This window comes from Branchiostoma belcheri, unplaced genomic scaffold (genome assembly GCF_001625305.1).
Source record: "Branchiostoma belcheri isolate BF01 breed outbred unplaced genomic scaffold, Haploidv18h27 scaffold52, whole genome shotgun sequence".
NCBI classification, from domain to species: Eukaryota; Metazoa; Chordata; class Leptocardii; order Amphioxiformes; family Branchiostomatidae; genus Branchiostoma; species Branchiostoma belcheri.
Window position 1 is genome coordinate 1,749,985 of NW_017804154.1, and position 17,125 is coordinate 1,767,109.

Genomic DNA, 17,125 nt, shown 5'->3' on the forward strand with positions numbered 1-17,125 from the left:
GACAACAGTACAGGTAGTATAATGATGTCGTCAGCCCTAATTTCTTCTCTTCATCATCATAAGGTCACGACATGATTAACTATCTCTCCACATGTCCTCATGGAGTCCCATACACGTCAACACTGCTCGCTTCAACACATTTGGCTGCTGTCATCAATACATCATCATCTGTCATCGTTTCGCAGCTGCATGTCTAATGACATGTCCTTACCCCCCCCCCCGCCCCAGATGACATGTTCCGGATTTTTGGTACTAAGTGCTCATGCCCGTCTATTAACTGTTTGGTGAATATTATCATTTCTTAGTTAGCAAAACAGAAGTGATCTTGATTTAAATGCTTGGTTTTTGTACTGGATTGAAACTTTCGATGAAGACATTTTGGTTGAGCTATTACATTTTATATTTAGCTATGTTGGGTTGGATGTTTAGGGCATTTGCTTTGTGTACAGTTAACCAATTCTAATTCTTTACACCCACTGCATTGTTCACCCACTGTATGTTAGATACCGATGTCTATGTAGACATATCAAGCTTTTTACCTTCCATTGCCACCCACAACGAGTTGAACTTTCAAATGAACGATCCCTTGGTAAGAATGTCCAGGGGTAATTATATCTGGATGAGCTTATCATGGCTTCAAATAAAGGTCGTGTTTAAAAAGTCCCACGGGAGAAAAGTGCTCTAACGACGAAACTGGAATTTGATATATTTGGTTGTTTACCGGCATGTCGCGGCCAATTTGGCGCGCTATACCGGCCTGTGTGCCGCGGGCCGCCGCTTACGGGCACGGGAACATGCCGCACGTGCCACGAGTGATGGGCGGTGGGGCACAGCTTGGCCTTGTGACCCCTCGGGATTTCCAAGGTCAGCCTCGAGTGCCTTTCGACAGGACGAAAATTTGTTTAGTGTGTCTGGTGATTTCTAGGCGACGTGAGAATGGTGCTGTCTTACAGATGGTGCAATCTCAAGGCAAGAATCCTTTGAGGTTAAATTTCCATCAAAGTGTAATCAGTTGAAACATGGTTAAACCGCATTTTAGACGCTTAATGACCACAGCCTCTTCCTCAAACATTCCTACTTATTGTTTAAGTAAGAACTAATCAGTCAATCAAAACGTCTGTGTCGGTACGTCAGCCCAGGAGTGATATCACTGGAACGCTTGTTTTTATTGTTAGTTTAAATAATGTTATAGAACTTCAGCTTTATATTCGAGGTAGAAAGGAAAACAAGGACCGTAGCTAGGTCTAGCAGAAGAAAATTACCAAAGATTTAGAAAAGCCTGCAGTGATAACTGTTAAAAGGTTTATATAGCGGTTCGTAAACAGGCAGTGGTTACGTTAACGGTACAACGTCAAACATATAGCTACGAGCTCAGGTCCTTTTTTCATCTCAAAGTTACATGTTAGGCAGACTATTGATGTATAGATAGTGGTCTTTCCTACTACACGGGGACCGCACTAAACTTAAATCTATCTTACGCTATTATCTTTGTTAAACCTAGTCTGTTATTTAACTAGTTACATCATTTGAGAGCGACTTGCCAGATTATCATTTAGACTTTTAAATTGAAGCGCGCAATAAATAAAAAGCCAGCTAAAACGTTCAGTATTCAGACATCCACTTTGAAAGTTAACATTAGTGTAGTTCCAGGTCAAGTCACATATCCGAAGACGCCTTTTGTCGGAGACAGCGCGTCCAACACCCAACCATCAACACAAGAGAACCACCTTACTATCACCAAGGTAGCCTGAGGAACTTGATGGTGGCTTCAATAGAGTTCCTAGATCCTAGAAATCCGACAAACTCACATCATCACTAGAAACAACACGTATTCCTAGAAGTGTGACAGGCACCTTCCTGGTCACTGAAAACAAGACGCGTTCTCGGCTCTTCCGAGAACATCATGGTCACTGAAAACAAGACGCGCTCCTGGAACTCCGAGGAACGTCATCGTCACAAGAGAGAACTCGTCTTCTCGGGACTCCTGGAAACTTCATGTCACTAGAAACAACCGTTTCCTGGCATTTACGACTGACTCTCCTCCTTGTGAGGTGCTTTACGGCCTGAAGTCCACGGGGCGGATTGCCATCTGTACGGACTTGAGAGAGTACCACACCCCCCGGAAGTCGTGCCAGTAGATTCCGTTCTGGTAGGTGGAGTGGTACAAGCCGGTCTGGTAGTACCTGCAGAGGAGGGGCGGAATTTGCAGATAAAGATAGTTACGGTTTCAAAGGTAGGATCGGTACTTGGTATAACAATGGATAGTCATATAGTAGAAAATTTGCTCCCACGTTCAAACTAGAATAAAGAATGAATCGTAGTATCAGGAATGGCGTTCACATTGCCTGAATGGATACGGCGATGGTGGTAGAGAACAACAATGAGAGGCATGGACATGCACGGTAAAGCTACTATACATGTACATGACCAGTCCTCAAGCCGTGATAGGTATTGACGGGCTATGCCCTGTTAGTTACCTTCCGTTGATGTTGGACCTGCTACAGTCGCTGTACCACCAGCCTCCGCTCTTCAGCTGGGCGCAGTTGTTCTGGCTGCTGTCGTGGTCCTGGTCGTACGTGGAGAACTGGTCGTTCTTGTCGTGAATCAGAGCGTCTCCCGCCGTACCGTCGTAGTTCCCCAGCCTCAGGCTACCTCAACAAACCACCCAACAGATGTCCGTGAAGGATCAGATTGGTTAACTACTGAGAGAGCATACATCTATGTCTAGCTAGTTTAAGGAACTGTCCGACACACTTTCATGAAATTTAAGATTATGGTGGACTTTTGGTATAGCATGAATCTGTAAGACATGCAAAGTGTTTAAGATTGTGTATACATTTTCTACCCATGATCAAAGTATGGTGACCCATTGATCCAAAGGATTTACTTTGTCATGAAAACTTTAAAGATGTAAAATATCTATATATATTCCTTTAAGGTAACGTTACTACACGTTTCAACAGAAATTGACTACATAGAGCAGAGAGGAGTAAAATAGCAAAACAGAAACAAGATTACGTGAATGCTGGCCAAACTAACCGGTACTTGTCGACTTCAGGTTCCAACTTGAAGCTGTCATATTCCGCGAACCGCTTCACGCCCTCCCAATCCTCGAAATCGATCCGCAGCATGTACTTGCCGCCTCTGGTCAGGAGATGCAGATTCTCGTTCCCAAGCCAGTACTCGCCCCCTGATTTGTACAAGACATCAGTGGACAGAGTTCACACAACAGGGACAGTAAGTATCACCTTATTCCACGTACGTTTGTCTACCACCATTTCTAATCTGGAGGCCACGAACCTGGAACATTTTCTACATCCAGTTGTAATGACCAAGGTAACGAATATTTCCTCAGCATAACTCTTCTCTATTTGTCGTTATTTTTGCTAATCACCAAGAGAGATTGCTTTTTTTAATGACAAGAAACTAGCTATAGAATGTCAAAAACAATATAGATGCAATGATGATAGGACCCACCTGGTGTGCCGAAGCCGTGCTTGTAGTGAGCCCAGTTCCTGCTGAAGTCCACGGTGCCATCCAGGCGTCTCTGGAAGACGGTCCACCCTCCTTGTGACGTCGTCATATCGCAGAAGACGGACATGACGTCGTGCCCAATGCCGATGGTGTAGACGCCGTCCTTCCGGTGTGCACCACGGTAGATCTCAGCACAGTCTGGACAAAGTACACAATGAATAGTATTAAGACTTGAGAATTATCCAACGTTTGGCTGTATCAATGCTTACACCTGAGTGACGTCGACTGCTTCTATGGAAGTTATCGTCAGACATCTGGACTAATTTGTTCGACGTCGGAATACTAGTATGTAACTTACCGTTTGCAAGTTTGACGGCCTCCGCTCTGCCTCCTTTGGGAAGGTCCATGACCAGCAGGGGTAGTTTCTTGGCCGGCTCGTTCTGGCCGGTAGCGGTGGACATGGGCCGCTTGTCGTGCGCGACCATCGCCCCCGCTCTCTGGTACAGCGTCACGGTGGAGGACGCGTCATTCGCTTCCTTCAGGGAAGCCTTGTTCACCTCCTTCTGAACTCCCACAATCACTTGCGTCAGGTCCCGGATGGTCTCCTCGAATTTCTTCCCAGACCTCTTCTGCTTCCTTAGGACCGAGCGCAGCTGGCCGCGAATCGAGGCCTGCTCGCGAATGATGTCGTTCTGCAGGTTGAAGATGATATCTGTCAGGTTCTTCATCCCCTCGCGGTCGTCGGCGGTTCCCTCTGCCTGCGCGTGCTTCAACCATCCCAACTGTCTCTCCAAATCTCGGGAATTCTCGCGGTTCTCGAGAATCTGCTTGCTGAGCTCGTTGATGACTTCGTTCTGGCGGACGACCAGCGCTCGCAGCTGGTTGGTCGTCTCCGTCTGGTTAGAGACCGCGTACTGAAGCTTTGTCACTGCCCCGCGATCGTCGATCAGACCCGCCTGAAGGCCCCGGTTCTGCTCCATAATCTCCGCCATGACGCGAGATAAAACTAGCGCATTATTGTCCACCTGACGATACGAGTCTTGCAGGACCTTGATGTCATGTGTGTGGTTTATCATTAACGACATGAGATGTTGGATTTTCCGTTCATTCTCTTGCACACGGCTTTCTATATTGGCGGACTGGTCCATTATCTGCTCCGGTGCCGTTGACACTTGGCTATTTTGTTGTTCCAGTGCAGTTAGTCGTTCTTTCAAATCAGACCACAGAGCCTTCATTTTCCCCATGTCGTCTTTTATTTCCAAAATGGCGGTACTGTGATCCTGGGCGGATTTTGCACACGGCGCATCCTCGGTCGGAACAACGAACGTGTAGGTGCATCGCCCGTTGTTTCCTTCCTGTCGGTAATACTCGGCAACATTCGACCCCTGTCGGGAGGTGTCGGCGGTCTCGTCCTGAAGCGTTCGGGAGTAAACGGACTGATGGGACAGGCACACCACTAGGACCAAGACAAACAGCGAATGGAGAGCCATCATCTAAAATGAAACAAAAACGTCAAAATTATGTATGCATAGTAGCCTTGTATGAAATTTGAAACAAACAAACACACCAACCAATGTGTAGATTTACGAAGACACCATAAAATCGCCAACAACACAATATCATGCAATATCACACAATATCTCTACAGTAACTGAATTCATTAAAGAAGCAAGTCAATCATAACAAGAATAAAAACATACACTCACAACCGAAATTGAGACACCAATGTACAAGTTCAAAATGATGGCCTCTAAGATGGCGGTCATGAAGTTTGGAAAATGTCTTTCCAAATTTAAAGTGACCAGTATTTTGTAAGCACTCGAGGTCATCGGCCTCAGGCCATTTAGCTTAAAATAACGGTCCGTCTGGAGATAACAAGATACACGTAAAGTATCTAATAACAGTTCACCTCCATAATTGTGCTAACGGGAGTGGTAGGGAGCTCGTAGATCTTGTGGTCTATGTATACTGATGAAAATTAGCTGACAACAAACGACAGGAGAAAGCAAGCTTAAAGAAAAATGAAGTCCTACATTTACCAACTTTGTACAACTGAGAGGATTCGATTCAAACGCCATTGGAATGCAAGGTTGAGCTTTAAGGAGAGTCAGTTTTGTTTCCGGTAGGATATTCTACAATATTCGCGTGCCCGTGATATCTTTTAAAAGACCGGGTTCAAACACTTAAGTGTCAAACATGCTTATCACGCGGATATGAGATATTAAAAAAGGATCGATAACCGTTTCTAGTCCTTAAGACTCAGTACAGACGTCTGTCGTGCGTCACTTGTGTCGCAGTTGTATTTCATCACCAATACACACAGCAGATTTGTTCTTGGCCCAGATGACCGGAATCCGGTAATAGTGACCCAGGAGACTGCATCACCCCGGGTGGGGGTCAGGGGGCGCTTGTGAGAAATCTGAGCAATTTCTGGCGGGCAGTCTTGGGGGTGACACCGACAAACTGCTATGGATCAGTGCAATACTGATGTTTATCTATAAAGGTCGATATCGATACTGTTTTCCAATCGTTGCCAGAAAGCAACATGTCTAAGGTCTAGAATACTGACGTCCATACTGAAACACATGGCACATGTATATGTTATCGCATGCAAACCTGCATTCTGATAACACTGGAACATTATCAGTTAATCTGTTTATTCATTTGCTTTTGTTTGTTTTATCATGGCCTTAACACTTCAAAAAGCAACATGTCAAAGCATTGAAAAATCTAATGTACTAACTATGTGCGTTTTTAACGTTTTGCGACAGCTATAGGTAGATACCAAATATTCAGTTTTTCAAGCCCGTGGGAAAAAGTCTCGATGTAAAGAAAACTTCTCCAAAATAAGAGTATCACCATGGCTAGGCGTGCAGAAGTAAATAAAGCCAATTTACTCATGGCCAGTTCCAGACCTAATCAGACGTAGGTGACCAGGCTGTTAATTTCAGTAACTTGAAGCAAATTAACATAAACGTTCATCAGATGCTATACTGAAATAACTTATTTGTTCCCACAAATTGTTTTGTAGGCGGCCCCGATGTAATGTGCATCAATTTTTCAACCCCAGTTTATCATCATCATCACCGGGCTGCTGCAAGGGCAACCGACCTCGAGTCTTATCCAGAGTTTCGATCGGCCGCCATGGCAGCACATGCCTCTGCCTCATAACCACAGTCATGGTCGGGCGATTTCCGTAGCTGAGAGTCACGGAAATATAAACTTATTATGCCAGTATGGTAGGGAACATTCCCTTCATGGTTTCTCAGTAAACTGATCAATATCATAGACATGGTCTTTATCCTGTACATCTTCCTCTCTCTATGATATATCACTATTGTTACATTTCCAACATTTGTCCTTCAACTGTCGACACAATCCTGAACTTCTCCCCTTCAAAGTCTGATTTTGATGTCTCTAAGTTAGTTAATATTCTGCACCTTCCTGCTGACCGTACTCATCCTTCCCTTGACTTTACTTTTTCTCATCAATGAAAACTCCACATTAAGGCTGTGGTAAAACTCTGCTACGCCATGAGTATTATGGGACTTTTTTTAGTTATTTTCGAAGGATCTAGAAGGAACCTACTTTCCAAGAAGAAGAGCGGAGTTGAAGGCTAAATAAGTTTAAAACTACGTCTTGTCAACTACGGCGGGCTTAGAACTAAGGAAAGAGATTTCCAAGAAACGGAGGGTAATGAAGGATATACCTAATAAGTCCACATATCGGAGTTCTGGATTTGCATGTGGATCACAAGACTTCGCTCGGTAGGTCCGCGAGAAATGAGTTGCCCACGTGCGCCTGAAGTTGTTTATCCGTACTTAACCTGGAGATATGCGTGCACGAAGCTTATTTTGCATGAGATTATTTTGGACTTTTGGTTCTTACCTAAGTAAGACGATTCCTGTGCATTATGGACACCTTATATGGAAATGTAGTACATTTCGCAAACAACGGAACTGCCGCAGGAAAGTAAACTATGGCCGTATTTAGTTTTGTATAGAGGCATGTCTTAGCACGGCGATTGTGCGCACTTTGTTGTTAATTCTGTAGCTGTTTCTCTCATCTATATAATATTGTTCTCTTCTACTGCAAAAAGTTAATCAGTCATCATTTTACGCGTATACGTAGTCAGGTTACATATTTGATGATTGATATTAGAAAATTCCCAACAGAACAAAAATAAAACGGAAAACCGTCCTGTCCCTCGGGCGTCAGCACAAAACGGTGTTGATACAGTCGTTGTACCGTTTATCAAAACAGGCTCGGCCAAGTACTTTCTTGTGTCAAGTCATTTCTATCTACGTCGCCTTACGAAGTAACACGTCGCATAATAACGCATATTGTCTCGTTGTTTGGTTTACTTAAGAAGCAAACGCTTCCTGCTTTAAAGTGCTGTTTGAAGGGAAATGTCAATCTGTACAGCGCACCTGGCCTTGGTTTTGTTAACCCTGTACACTCTCCAAGACGATTTGGACGTCCGTTTGCCTAAATACGGTAATCTGTGAGTCTTATAATCAATATCTCGTAAACAAAAGTCTGCACTCAGAATTCACTTAAAGTTAAGCCAACTTTAATCCCCTTTCAGTCGATAAACAGGATCTCTCTTATCTTCTGCACTAATCCGTGTATGACAACGCGGCCTTCAGTAATCTGCCTGTGATGTTAGGACCGCCCGGCCGGAGTTAGGCTTGAGCGCGCTATCGTGATTACAGGAGAGCGGAGCCCGGGAGTCTGATTATAGACATGGCGAGGAATCCCACAAGCGAACCCGCCGGCTCTGTATGGATTATTAGTGTTCCTCAAATCAATTTTACGGTCATTCTTTGGCACAACACTGCGGCTATGACACCCTGTGGTGCCGCTACATTTTTAATACTTTGTACTTTTAAAACGATACTTGAGTTTAATAACAAGGAACGTTTAATCCTTTTTTTCTGTCCGACGTCCGCCCTGGCTTATTGTGATTATCGTCATTATTTTCAGACGACATTTTTGGGCGCCACTTGTGACGCTGATCAGAGTCTGTTGTAACTTTTCACGTTCTCTGTATTAAATAAGGTTTTTATCGCAATTAGAATGAAAAATATACTTGAAGAAGCGAATTTTGACGGTTGAATTGCAAATTCTAAAGAAAGGAAAGAAAATTCATTTGAGATATCGAGTTGTGTTGATGGATTTGCTAATGGTGAGTTCTCAGGAGAATATTGATAGAGAATGTTAGTCATTACGGACAAGATGTCGCTGCAGAGAGGCACCGGAAATAGGGTATCTCAGAGCAATGACAGGGCTCAGTACCAAAACAGTGGGTTTCACGTTTTATAGTTTGAATCCATCTGTAAGTTGTTGAAACTTTAGGTATTTTTTTCCTATTAAACAAATCTTTCGATTTGTAATATACAGCATATAAGTGAAATCTTTACTACTTTAGATTTGTAATATACATGGAATATAAGCGAAAATTTTCTCCTCTCTTCAAGGTGTCAATAGACACACCAGAAAAGTTTTAGCTATCACAGCAATTCCTATCTTTAGTTACCTTGCATGTTTATAAAAGTTTAAACACACAAATGAGTCTTACATGATCAGATGCCCTCCTCCCTCCACCTACTCTAGCGTAATAACAAGGCACTTTTAATCCATTTTTCTGCCCGTCCCGACGTGCTATTTATCGTCATTCAGGCGACATATTAATGTGGACACACGAGAAAATTTTTAATGATCACAGTCAGTTACCTGGCAATTTCCTAAATCTAATTAATAAAGGGTCAGATGACCCCCTCCCTCTACCACACCGCCGTGTCCTGGTTAAACGGACTCCCGGCGTGTCCGGCCGCTTGACCCTCCCCAAATCAAACAGCTCAGCCTCCTGATTTAGTTCCTCTTCATTTGGTGCACCGCGGGTTCGCACAAGACCTTACAATGGGCCCTCTTATAAATAGCCCAGAACGTCTCATGATCCTGGTATGTTTCCATTCTAGTTACTGGACTCGCCAGTACAGGAATATAAGAACGTACAATGCACAGTAGATTTTTGTGTTTCTTGATATGCTGGAGAATCGTATTTAATTAAGATGGTGATATGGTATAACTGTAATACGTACGTAGTATCTACTGGTAATGCCGTTTGTCCACTAGCTTGATTCAAAATAAATGTTCTCATTGCTGTAGTCCTGCCGACTAACTTAGTCTAATTTCTGTTGGACTAAAGGATAGACTATTATATATTCTTTGAACTTATACAGTCAGCAACATGTTTCGGACTATACACAACAAGGCCTGATCTCGGCACGTTCAAAACAAGTTTTATAAATCGTCTGAAAGATAATGACCCAGCAGACCCGAAAATATAATGACTAGAGACCCGGATAGTCCTATATTTTAGCTACATCGAACATACAAAATCCTTTGTAATGTAATGGGGATATTTGATTCGAGACTACGGGATGATTGCAATTGTTTGGACTTTGACAACATTCGGATGAGAAAGCAACGTTGCTGAATTTGATTAAGTCCATCTAGTTGCCGATTGTTCAGACTGTGGAGGAAAAATGAAGACATAGCCATTTACGAATTGAATTGCGCTATATACACGTTCAAGGCATTTACAATGTTGCGTCATTTTGCCAGTATTTACTGTAAACCTGTCTTTTGTATACTAGTAGTTTGGCCTTTCATGTTAATAGGAAGGTGAACATGTGGTCACATGAAAATGAAAAAATAGTGCCGTGAAGCTTAATAAACCAGAAAAAAATGCTTTACACACAAGAAAGCGCTAAATTGTGCGACATGACAGTTGTATAACCAACTGACCAGCAACATACAGTATAAAAGTTATAGCGAAGTTTCTATCCATCCGTATTGCCAATACCTACCTCATCGCGTCGGGGCGCGCAACAACTTGAGCAAGCCGACATGTAAAAACAATATGATAGACTCATACTTAGCTTCTTGCATGTTCCATTTAAGTTTTGATTCGCTTGTGAAATAAAGCGACCATTTTTGTGTTTTTTGTAGTTTAACATTCAGTATGGTAAACAACATAAAAACTCAGACCAAATCATCATTGACATTCGCTATAAACGGAACACGTAGGTGAGCTAAAACTACAAGAAATCTACATCATGCATGGTAAGCTGGTTTAGTACTTATTACTAGATCTAGTGGCGAGTTCCTGTCATTTTGCAGTTACTGTAATACCCAAGACCCCGAATAGGTTACACACAACTTCGAGAGAGTTCTGATTGTACTCTGAATGTGCATGTTCTTTCTACATTTTCTTCACTTTTCTTGCTAATAGCAAGCATAGCTCCATCTGTCCTTACATTTACAACTGTCTCTTAAGAAGCGAGAAGAAGCAGAACCTGTACACATATAGTTTTACTATAGATGTATTTTAGTCTACCATCGCTATTTGCCGTGACCTGTACTTAGTTCGCAATGAGCAAAAATGTACAATAAAGGTCTTTCATTCATTCATTAATTTTACGCTACAGTCACAAATGTGATAGATACGAGTTTGACACCGCAAATACGTATACGGTGTCGAGGTGGCAACAATGTGGAAGATACAAAAATCATATCTATCATTTTAATTATTATAAAAGGTATCAGACCTAACTTTTTCATCATTATAAAGAGAAAACAGAATTGTACCAATCCAGGAGTCAAGTGACCGTTGAGTGCTAAAATTTTCAAATTATGATGTTACATGCTGCATGCAGCCGAATAAAACAAGGCTTTCAATATTATGTTGAAAAGGGCATAAATACATCTAAATAGAATGCATCTACAACACATCATTCTCAGTAAAAACAACAAAATGTATGGTTAACTTGTAAGGTGAACCCCATAAAAGGACGCATCGTTGTACCGCTAGCTCATTTCTACACAAAGCATTTCATTTCTACCACGACCTGGGACGTGCGGTGTAAAGCAGGTGTCAGGGCACTGAGCTGACAAGTTGATACGTTAAGACCAACATTTATTTACCTGGTAGACACAAAGCTCAGGAGTCCTGGACATGGTCTGTTGGTTACTGTTCCTCACGTGTTGCCTTATGAGTGAACACGTCCAAGTACATTTTTGTAAACAATGTTTGCGACGAGAACTACTCACATGGTAAAGCTACGCGGTAATGATAAAACTAGGCTATACACTAATGAGCTTCTTACCTTCACAACGCGGGAACACGTTACACGACGAGGAAATCTCAGTACGTTAAAGTAAGAGTGTGCTCGTGTTTGACCAATCCCAGCTGCTTAAGTGTTCGGAAATGGCTGTCTCCCTCTCATTTCCCCTCTCACTGGGCAGGAGGAAACTTCGGGCGGACCTGGCCACAGGGAAGGTTGCTGGAAGATGCCTGTCCTATCGCACAGCGTCTCTGGTTGCGGCTTTGTTATCTCCGCCTTGTGTGCGATGTGAGAACCCGGCCAGGAATGTCTCCCTCCCGGTAAGGATGATTACCCCTCCGAGAGACTCGCGACCATTGCCGGGCGCTGCGTCACGTCTGCTGTCGTCCCAAATGGCGCCACGCCCTATAAGGAGCCCGGGGGTCATTCCGCTAAGGCAGAAGGGCTAAGTCGAGGTAGTCAAGCATGCGGCTCAGCACAAGAACGGGGCATCGCAGGAGGCCACGTCTTGATGGGAGGGAGGGGAACTGATGACGGTGTGTTTACTGAGAACAGGGTCAAGGAGGCTCGTGTCAAATATAATTAATAAATCATACAGGCCTAACATCATCATCGTGGTCTTCAAAGATATGTCAAAACATGTTGGCGTGTAACCTGTATGTTTTCAGTTTCGCTGCATATTCTGATGTCTTATTAATTGAAATGATTTCAATTCAAATGATCAAAGGATAAAATCCGTCATATTGCAGTATATTGATGTATTGAAATATTATCTAAGTTACTTTGAATTATGAAGAACTTAGCGTGCGAAACTGTTTTCGTCTACCGTCCTTTATTTACTACTTGTACACTGAAACATTTTGCGGCATAGTGCCTAACCGCCCAGGGTTGCACAAGGGCACGCAGTGTCACATAAACTTTGTACAGAGAGGGTAGGGTAGGGGAGTGGGTTGAGTATAGCATGGTGCGAACTCTTGCCATCGCAACATCTGTCTAATCCTAACCCTTCGGCAAGTTGCTAATACAGTGTTGTTGTTGTTGTTGTTTTTTCATTCAGAACAATAGCATCTTCAGAACCATGTCTTTGTGTCAGAACTAAATGGTCTACCCTATTGCTGCAACAGTCCACCTGACTGTTAACAGACTTACGTCCCCACTGTCGGAGCGAAACGACAGGTGGAGTTAATATAATAACATGTCAGGACCCTTCGCCAAAAACGCTAAGCCTGCTGGGATAGATTGACCTCCACATTAACCCTCAGTCCAACTCTTACCTAGTCGTTCAATTTGCCCGTAAAGTTATCCGCGTGGCTCTGGGTTAGAGATTGTAGAGATTCCAACGAAAAGCTACAAATCAACGACTCAAACTGCAGTGGTGGCCTTGCTAGTGGTGTTAGGTGAATTCAAGTGATGATTGGCCTTTTTAAATGCATAGAACAGCTGAATCACTATAACTCTTGCCTCAACGATCGTCGCCGAAAGCAATGGATTCTTTGCACATATAGCAGTTAGTAGAATACCGATACTTTGCAGAAGCAGCAGTTAAGTAGAAGGCGATACTTTGAGCTGAGTGTCCTATTAAAAATAAAACTTTGTCGTTCGTTGTCACCAGGGCTTGCACTTTGTCGATAGCTTCGGTTATTTGGACGTCACAGGGTGTACATGTATGCCATGCTTCACTCAAAAGGTAGTGATCAAAATAAACAAACAAACCTCAGAACGACCTTTTGGTGACATTTTATCTTTCATGCTTCCTCACGCCTCTAGATATGCCCTGATAACCCTTCAGTGACTCTCCCGTGCCTTTACATGCGGTCTTTTTGTACATCAGCCATTGACTTTGTGCCAACAGAGAAAGGTTATATGTTTTTGTCTATCTTCCACTTAACACCACCCCAAAACCCAAAGTTGTTGGATCTGTATGCGATCAGATATTGGCCAAAGGTACAAGTGGGGATGTCTTGCGTCAGTCGTGACATCAGGTTACTAAGAAATTTCTATTGTACTACTGCATGTTGTATTACTGTCGTTTCTGGGAAGGTACTATAGCTGAAACATCAACATGTTCAATAAACAATGGTTGAATCTGTTTTAGACCAATTAAATGTGGTGTTTCTAGATTCCTGAATGTCATAGGTGGTGGTGTCCACATGGAATGTATGCATTGTCACAACCTTCCGTAACAAAACAATTACTACCTCAACAACTAAAATACTCGCGGTACAGGCTGAACTGTAGTACATGCGGCGTCTGCTAGGGGGCGCTCTTTAGAACACTGGCTCTGTAACCTGAGCTCGAGAAGAATCAAGAACCAGAAAGGTCGGTATTGTGTTTTGTGTTGATACTTCCACAGCAGACTCAACTGTAATGCACAGATAACACACGGACACTGGATTGTCAAGGCCAGGTTTATTTCAACACCGCCAACTTGAAAAAAAATCATTTCCACATCTGCTAAAGCGACCCGATAACAATTTCAGATATTGTCACTTTTTTTAAAACTTCCAAAACGCCACTTACGAAACCAGTCAACACATCATACACAACACAACTTGGCACGACACAATACAACTCAACACGCATTACTGCCTTAAACACTGACAAAAATAGATGTATTTTTCTTGACTGACATCTTTTGTGTACACATGGCTTCGCAAGTAAAATCCTGCTTCTATATCATTTCTCCAAATATCATTTTCAACATCACTAGAAACTGATAAAAATGCACAAAAAAGCTTTAAGTCAAGATGTATCCAATAGGAACCAGCATATGCGCTCGGTATGCAGCATACAATATGATAAGATCAATAATCTTTGTCATCTAGCTTACTTTGGAATGCATGATAGAAAATCATGACATACCATCGTCTTCATAAATCACTAGGGTCTTGCTATAACCCATCGGTATCTTAGCATGAAAGTTCATCTGTGTTGGTACAAGTCATTATGAAGACTAAACTTTAACTCCCAACACTCCAATAAATTGAGACTTACCCCAAATTTTCGGCTGACCCCGTCAACCTTGTTCACGGCTACTATGGTCACGTGTCTCTGACGTCACGTTCCAATAAAAGACGGGTCCATTACGTGAACAAGGTTGAAGGAGTCAGCCGAAAATTTGGGGTAAGTCCCAATTCATTGTAGTGTTGGGAGTTGAAGTTTAGTCTTTATTTTATACTATCGATATCTGCTAATGATATCAATGATCAAATAAAACTATATTTTAACGCTGTTATAACGCATAAATCGATAGTGGCTAGCCAAGATTAAGCTTTAAAGAGCATAATTATTTTGAATCAACTTGTAAACTCTCACAGTAAAGTAAATCCAGGGCTGTTTTCTCACTAGGCTGACAAGAATCAGTTGCGGCTGCAATGATGTCCTGACGTCATGCTGTTGTTGACGTCACTGCGCATGTCCGTCCATCTCTATGTTAGCTACTTGTACCTGTAAGATACATAACGCTTGTGAGATTTAAACATTGAACGTAAGCCTGTGGTATTGTTTTGTCGTGTCAGGTATTTTGAAATGAGGCATTGAGTCTAGTATAGCTTCTCTATACAAGACTCCTCCCTGTGATAAAAGAATAGATATGGCTAAAATAGGCTAAATGATTTTGCAGAATAGTAAAGGTTGCGATATTCAGCAAATGGGTATGAGTATGACAAAATAGACTGGTCATATTGAATGACCTTGAAGCCTGGAAAAGACTATAGACTATATTTTGCCAGTTTTCTGTAATATGAAACGCCGTGCTCACCCAGCTGGCAGATGTACGGCAGCCTCATCCCGCCGCTGAAGCGGTACCAGCGACTGTGCCTGTTGGTCCTCCATAGTACCACGCAGTCCCGGCGTTTGTGAGGGGCCTTGGACTTGAACTTCCGAAAGGTTCCGAGCGGGGTCCCGTCATTCCACACGAACTCACCCTCTGTGGCCGTGTCATCCAGGCCAATCCAGTACTTCCTATAAGGAATGAGTGAATCAAGGATACAATACGATCGTTTTTAATTATTGTGTAGGGCTGAACAAGCAAAGTCTGCGTTGTAAAACTGATCTTAAGGGACAACGAGAATCCCAGAGATCCCAGAGAATGATGAAGTATCGAGTCTGAAGGGTATAAAGTATAGGTTAAGAGGCAGTCAAGGTTTCCAATGAACATGGATCTATGAAATGAATACATGCACAGCGAAAGAGTGAATAAATACTACTTGTCAGAATTAGATATGTGTGAGGAAATGTCACATACAACAGCCACCTTCTAAATTGTAGAAGCTCTATTATCGACTAAATGGCACCGTGCTGGCATGCTACATGTTTCTGTAGTAAAGAGGATTACCTTTGAGTTTTACCCTTCAGGAGGGTCAGGATAAAACTTTGCACATCGTCGTCTTTGATCATGGCCAGCGTGCCGCCATGCGCCTCGCACTCCAGACGGGCGTCCTTGTAGTTCAGCCGCGTATGCCTGGGTGAGTACCAGAAGCACTGGTTCTGGTAGATGTCGAAGTTTTGGGCAGGGCGTAGGCCGGGGTACAGGACGGGGCAAGCTTAAAAGAAAGATGCACAACATCAGTATCTGTCAAGATACAGTGTTTGCCTGCATCGCTTGCTCCCCACACTGATGTGATTGTCACTACACAATAACTCGTGTTCAAGTCCAAGTAACATTAATTGAAGACTTGAATAAACCACATTCAAACAAATCAATTTTCTGTATTATTGCATATTTTTGCCATGTATAATCGAAACAGTTGCTTGACAAAGTTTACCAGTACATCCACTTCCATCTGCTAACCCGTCTCCTAGGTAACCATCGTCACACACACACGTGGCCCCGAGGGCAGGGGCGGGGTTGTCCGTGCAGGTGGCATCCTGGTGACATGGATTTGGCGAACAGCCGTCTGCATCTGTAGAGTCACAAATATAATACTGACGATTGAAACTGTTGTAAAATTAAAGTCATCTTATAGAGTGTCATCACTGATCAGGTAGTACACTGCTGCATGCAATGGCATACAGGTTAAAAAGAAGGTAGATTAGAATCGCTACATTTAGTTTTCCATCAGGCAGGGAAATGTTTCAGCGTTCAATGTTTCACCCCCACACCCCCGAAAAATTGACAGCAACTAGACGATGAGTGAGACAAAAGTCACCAACTCGGTTAGCGTCAAAGATATGGCAGAAGCAGGGTGATAGAGCGAAAGTAGTTTGGCGGGAAAAAAAGAAGTAAATAAATCAGCCCCGGGTTTACCTGAGCATGTTGGCGGCGGACTGTCCAACACTCCCTCGAGGCAACGGATCTCAGCAGCCCCTGACATGCCGTAGCCGGGGTCGCACGTGTAGATGTGAGTGTCTGGGGATTGGGCGCCACACGTCTGCACATACGCGTTCTCGACTTCCTCAGGCTCCCCACAAGGCCCGTCTGCAAATATATGTCATGTTCACACACGCAAGCAAGGCGAACACACGCGATACAAATGTGAGAGTGCTTCTGTGAGAATGCGTCTAGTACTTCTGCGAGC

At 43.1% G+C, this 17,125-nt stretch overlaps 2 protein-coding genes across 2 annotated transcripts in view; both read right to left on the bottom strand.

Annotated features, from left to right (window-relative positions):
- Positions 1-228: 228 nt before the first annotated feature.
- LOC109480724 (angiopoietin-related protein 6-like) lies at positions 229-12,010 on the bottom strand. Its single transcript, XM_019782970.1, has 6 exons — positions 11,649-12,010; positions 3,833-4,967; positions 3,478-3,672; positions 3,040-3,190; positions 2,478-2,648; positions 229-2,183 (listed from the first exon to the last, which is right to left on the bottom strand). Exons 2-6 carry the CDS (start codon positions 4,965-4,967, stop codon positions 2,057-2,059), a joined length of 1,779 nt encoding a protein of 592 aa, XP_019638529.1. The 5' UTR covers positions 11,649-12,010; the 3' UTR covers positions 229-2,056.
- Positions 12,011-15,039: 3,029 nt separating this feature from the next.
- Positions 15,040-17,125, bottom strand: part of LOC109480675 (thyroid peroxidase-like) — a 13,436-nt gene continuing 11,350 nt past the window's right edge. The window contains exons 22-26 of the mRNA XM_019782904.1: positions 16,855-17,025; positions 16,373-16,510; positions 15,943-16,150; positions 15,367-15,569; positions 15,040-15,053 (exon numbers count right to left, since the gene is read on the bottom strand). Of these exons, the coding sequence (XP_019638463.1) occupies positions 15,040-15,053; positions 15,367-15,569; positions 15,943-16,150; positions 16,373-16,510; positions 16,855-17,025 (734 nt within the window). The remainder of the gene's footprint in view (positions 15,054-15,366; positions 15,570-15,942; positions 16,151-16,372; positions 16,511-16,854; positions 17,026-17,125) is intronic.

Excerpts from the sequence above, each read along its gene's own strand:
- LOC109480724 (XM_019782970.1), bottom strand. The coding sequence starts at position 4,967 with ATGATGGCTCTCCATTCGCTGTTTGTCTTGGTCCTAGTGGTGTGCCTG. Across the intron at positions 3,673-3,832 it reads GGCCGTCAAACTTGCAAACG|ACTGTGCTGAGATCTACCGT; the intron begins GTAAGTTACATA and ends TACTTTGTCCAG. Across the intron at positions 3,191-3,477 it reads GCACGGCTTCGGCACACCAG|GGGGCGAGTACTGGCTTGGG; the intron begins GTGGGTCCTATC and ends TGTACAAATCAG.